Source organism: Impatiens glandulifera, chromosome 1 (assembly GCF_907164915.1).
Source record: "Impatiens glandulifera chromosome 1, dImpGla2.1, whole genome shotgun sequence".
NCBI lineage: Eukaryota > Viridiplantae > Streptophyta > Magnoliopsida > Ericales > Balsaminaceae > Impatiens > Impatiens glandulifera.
The window spans coordinates 114,739,083-114,744,696 of NC_061862.1; the positions used below are offsets into that span (position 1 = coordinate 114,739,083).

The 5,614-nt window shown below is 34.5% G+C and overlaps 1 protein-coding gene across 1 annotated transcript; it reads left to right on the forward strand.

The window, feature by feature from the left end:
- The first annotated feature begins 670 nt into the window (after positions 1–670).
- LOC124919619 lies at positions 671–3,862 on the forward strand. The gene is made up of 3 exons (XM_047459893.1): positions 671–986; positions 1,085–1,166; positions 1,330–3,862. The coding sequence occupies exon 3, from the start codon at positions 1,403–1,405 to the stop codon at positions 3,611–3,613; it is 2,211 nt and encodes a 736-aa protein (XP_047315849.1). The 5' UTR covers positions 671–986; positions 1,085–1,166; positions 1,330–1,402; the 3' UTR covers positions 3,614–3,862.
- The last annotated feature ends 1,752 nt before the right edge of the window (positions 3,863–5,614 follow it).

Genomic DNA, 5,614 nt, shown 5'->3' on the forward strand with positions numbered 1-5,614 from the left:
CATCATTATAAAATTCAAAAACTTACCACTCTTCACTCAAAAATTCATTCCGAGAGTTGTAGTGCTCCAAAACTTAGTTTCGACCTTGTGTATTAAGTTTAAACATAACCCGATCGAATGACACCAATCTTAAGGTTCAATTGAATGATTAAAGTATTGCGAGTGCCTACCCAAGTTGATGCATCATGATGTAAACTTTTTATGATATTTTAAGAACAATTTTAAATTGGTTCGAAATTTTTTAATACTATAAATTTAAGTTGAGAAAATAAAATTTGTATAATGATTAAGTATAAAATTAAGTTTTTTTTACTGCCAATGTTATTACGTTAGCAGAAAAAATATATATAATTTAATAATGGTTAACTAAAAAATAAGAAAAATAATAATTTGAGTCATTCTTAATCATAATTAAGATACTAAACAAATTTTACATGTGAATGGAAATCAAAATATATTTTTTTTATCATAATCATATTTAAATTTTCTCTTATTGATAAAACTGATTTTTTATCAAAAGTTTTCAATTTTTTAATAATATAATATAATAAATATTATAAGAAACCGTAGAATGGAAAGGACAAGGAACAGGGGTTGGAAGCATTAGAAGAAAATATATAATAAAAGAGGGGCAAAATCGTAAAATAGAAATAAAGAAGGAGATATTGGGCCAATATTTTGACCTAAATACCCCACGTCTCTCTCCTTACCCTTCTCCTTACAATTCCCATCTCATCCCTGACGACGCCTCTTCCCTCTTACCCCTGTAATTCTCATTCTCCATCTCTGCCCTCGAGACTCTCTTCTCTCTTTCCGATTTACCCCTTCGCCCCTCCCCTTCCCTTCTCTCTCTATATCCCATAAACCAACTGAATTACCCGCCAATTTCTCTCCCCTTTAAGCTTCTTTTGCCGTGCTTAAGATTGTGGATTCTTTCTCTGTGATCCACGCTTGTTTGGCTGATCGGAGCTTCTAGGGTTCCCAAGGTACGTAAGGTTCATAATTCTAGTTTTCTAGTTTAAGACTGAATTATTATAAGTGGTTGATTGTTGATTGTTGTTTATTGTTTATTGTTCTTGTTTAGTCAATTTAAGTTCAGACGATGATCATTTGGAGCTGTTTATGAAGAAATTGATGTTTATTAGATTCTCTTGACCACTGACTAGGTATGTATTTTTTGTGTTCTGATATGTTTTATGAAGAGTAACTGAAATTGCTAAATTTATAGGTTGATTTGTTAATTGTTATACATTTTTGTTTACTGTTATCATGGAGATGTTAAATGGGGTTGTAGGACTCAGATGTTTTTATATAAAACCTTTGCAACAGGGGTTCTTTCAGCAAGTGTTTGATAGGTGGAAACTTGAACTGAGTGAGGACTTGTTCTAGTATTTTTGCTTACATGGCTAACCGTGATTTGATGCTCGACAAAATTCATCTGCAACAAAACCACCAGCAGCTAGATTTAGCTCATAATCACAATCTGGTTCTTGGCCAGAACAATGAATTGGAACTAGGGCAGGATCACGATCAAGAATTGGACTTGGGTCAGGTAGTTGATCATGATATGGATTTAGGGCAGGGTGATGATGGTCATGGCTATGAACATGAACATGAAAATGGGTCTGTGGACAGGAAGCCTGAAAGTCAAAGTCATGAAGTGGTTCTTCATTCACATGGCCATGAGTTAGCGATAGTTGAGAACAATGAATTGGTTATTTCAGACACCCAAGAACTTGACGAAAATATTGATGAACTGGCTTTGGATCACAACAATGAAATGGGGATTGAACTCGTTAATGAGATGGATAACGACGAAAACCACCTTGTTATATCGCCTATTCTCCAACAACGCATGCTTGCTTCAAGCTCAAGCTATGAACTGCAAGTTGGCCAAGAATTCCCAGACGTGAGAAGTTGTCGAAGGGCACTGAGAGACACAGCTATCGCCCTTCACTTCGAAATACAAACAGTAAAATCAGACAAAACTCGATTCACAGCTAAATGCTCTAGTGAAGGATGCCCGTGGCGTATACATGCTGCAAAGCTTCCGGGTGTACCTACCTTCACTATAAGGACGATCCATGATTCCCACACGTGTGGAGGAATAGGTCATCTTGGCCATCAACAAGCCTCGGTTCAATGGGTGGCAAACTCTGTAGAGCAACGCCTCAGAGAAAACCCTAATTACAAACCGAAGGAGATACTCGAAGAGATTCATCGTATGCACGGAATCACATTGTCTTACAAGCAAGCCTGGCGAGGGAAGGAGCGAATCATGGCAGCCATGAGGGGATCGTTCGAAGAGGGATATCGTCTTCTTCCCCAATATTGTGAGCAAGTTAAACGAACCAATCCCGGGAGCATTGCTTCTGTTTACTCGAGTCCAACTGATAACTCCTTTCAAAGGCTTTTTGTGTCATTTCAAGCCTCTATATTCGGATTTCTTAACGCCTGTCGTCCTTTAATTGGTCTGGATAGAACGTATCTTAAGAGTAAATACTTAGGTACGTTGCTCCTTGCTACGGGATTCGATGGAGACGGTGCTTTATTCCCTTTGGCCTTTGGGGTTGTTGATGAAGAAACCGAAGAAAATTGGATGTGGTTCCTGTCCGAGCTTCACAACTTGCTCGAGGTCAACACAGAGAACATGCCAAGACTAACCATTTTGTCGGATAGGCAAAAGGGCATTATCGACGGTGTGGAGGCGAATTTCCCAACTGCATTCCATGGTTTCTGCATGCGTCACTTAACTGAGAGCTTCCGTAAGGAGTTTAACAACACAATGCTTGTCAACCTCCTATGGGAACTCGCCTATTCCCTCACCATTAGGGAATACGACTTGAAAATGGCCGAGATTAATGACGTCTCGCCCGATGCAGCTTATTGGATCAAACGTATCCCGCCCCGGCTATGGGCTAGTGCTTATTTCGAAGGAACGAGATTCGGACATCTAACAGCGAACATAATTGAATCGCTCAACACCTGGCTTCTAGAAGCTTCTGGCCTCCCGATCATCCAAATGACGGAGTGTATCCGGAGACAACTCATGACTTGGTTCAACGAGCGACGAGAAACGAGCATGCAGTGGACATCGATCCTTGTCCCGACAGCGGAGAGACGCGTAGCCGAAGCCCTCGATCGGGCGCGAACGTACCAAGTGCTGAGAGCGAACGAGGCCGAGTTCGAAGTAATATCTCACGAGGGAACTCACATAGTGGATATACGAAACCGATGCTGTCTATGTCGGGGATGGGAACTTTATGGTTTGCCCTGTGCTCATGCGGTTGCGGCTCTTCTTTCGTGCAGGCAAAATGTGCATAGGTTTACAGAGAGTTGTTTCACAGTGGCGACTTATAGGAAGACGTATTCGCAAACGATCCATCCTATTCCGGATAAGACACTTTGGAGGGAGCCGACCTTTGGAGGAGAAATGAATGCTAATAATGCAATTGAGGTTTTCGTTAACCCGCCGAAATCACTTAGGCCTCCTGGGAGGCCGAGGAAGAAGAGGGTGCGGGCGGAGGACCGGGGAAGAGTGAAGCGAGTGGTGCATTGTAGTCGTTGCAACCAAACTGGGCATTTTAGGACTACTTGTGCAGCACCCATTTAGCTTTGTGAGGAGTAGGTGAGATCATGGTTTAAACCTCTTTTCTTTGATTGAATGTTACTAAATTTGGTTGTATGCTAGTTGATATACATGAGAGAACAGAGTTAGGATTTTTATTATTATTATTATAGTAGCAATAATTACTATTTGATGCTATACTTTTGTATTAGTGGTTTCTATTGATTGGATTATATTTCAGGTTTTGATACAATTTGTTATGTTAGAAGTTATGATTTGTACAAGTTGTTGATCATGTAGCTTAAGTTTTGGTAAATGATAACATATTTATGCAAAAAAATGAAAATTTACATGTTTATTAAAGTTATAGACTTAGGTTCAGCTGTTGCTTATCCATTCCTGAGATGCCCTAGGATAGGGTTGAGTATTGGGTGGTTTAATTCGAAATCCAATCTGAATAGTAAATACTAATTCGGATTGGATATTTCGGATTGGACTGAGATCCGATCGAATTAAATCAGATTGGATTAGGATTATCCAAACAAAGATATTTATATTTATATTTATATTTATATTTATATTTATATTTATATTTATATTTATTTTTATTTATTATTATTATTATTATTTTTTTTTCAGATTCAAATTTAATAATAATAAAAAATTTGAATTTAAAAAAAAATTAAAAAAATTTAAAAAAATAAAAAAAAATTAGAAAAAAAAATGTTGACTAATTTCAAGCTAATATATATAAATATTATTTTTTAGTTTGAATTATCCAAACTATTTTTAATCCAATCCGTATCCGATTTGTATTAATTATTAAAATAGTTTAGATTACGGATTGGATAAACTTAGTTTGGATTTAATACGGATCGGATAAAACGGATTGGTTTTACCCATTTGCTCACCCCTAAATGACCCTATTGAAGACATGAAATTATTTGAATAGATAAATTAGAAGTGTTTTCAAATTGAATCATTATTCAACTAGTCCTTTTTTTTATTATTATATAAAATACAAATGTACATGATTATCAAAATGCTTTGATAGTAGAAACATGCATAGAGTTATGTTCTGAGATGTTTTGTTCAATCTGATGTTTTTGAGAGGTTTGGTTTTATTTATATTTTATAATAATACGTAATTTAAATAGTTTAATAAAATAATTGACCTTGTGATACAGCCTTCAATAAATTAAATTTTCATTATAACAAATGAAATAGTAAGATTAAATGCAAAACTTTCTCCTGTTAGGGTAAATTATGAATCCAAAATTACGAGTAAGAAAAGTTTTCGGCTATTTGATTCTTGAAAAAAATGAATTTCTGGTCAAAATTATTTTTCAATAATGCAAACATTTATAGTTCTAACTTTTATAAATATTTTAATAAAACTATTTTTAGGAGAATTAAAATAAATTAATGAATTGACACGTTATATTAGAATATCATTTTTAATCCAAAAGATTGTGAGTATATTCTAAACTTGTTTTTAGTTCACTCTTTTTAAATTAAATAATTTAATTTATAATACTGTAAATAATTAAATATTTAATAAATTTGTGAAATAATTTTAAAACAGTGAGATAGGGAAATAAATATTAAACAAATTCTTATCATATAAACTTTTGGATTATTGTGTAGGTCACAAACAATGTTGCACCAATTTAATATTTTTGTTAATTTTTCTCATTAAAGTCATGCCCCAAAGATTTTGTTATCATATTTATTTAGATATGAGTTTTGAACAATGTATCTCTAAAAATGTTAGATGATATTTTTAAAAATATATTTAGATTTTTATTTATTTCAAACTTAATCAAAACATAATATTAAATTATTTAAATTAATTAAAATAATATATGGGTGGGTCAACCCACAATCCGACCCAAGTATCTATTTACTCTCACATACATATTCAAATTAACCACAGTTCTCGACCCGACAATTCAGACACTTTGAAAATTAAGCATCATTATATATAATATAGATTAATTAGTTAAAAAGTTAGTTATATTGTTAAAATGTCCCGCGTTCATAAAA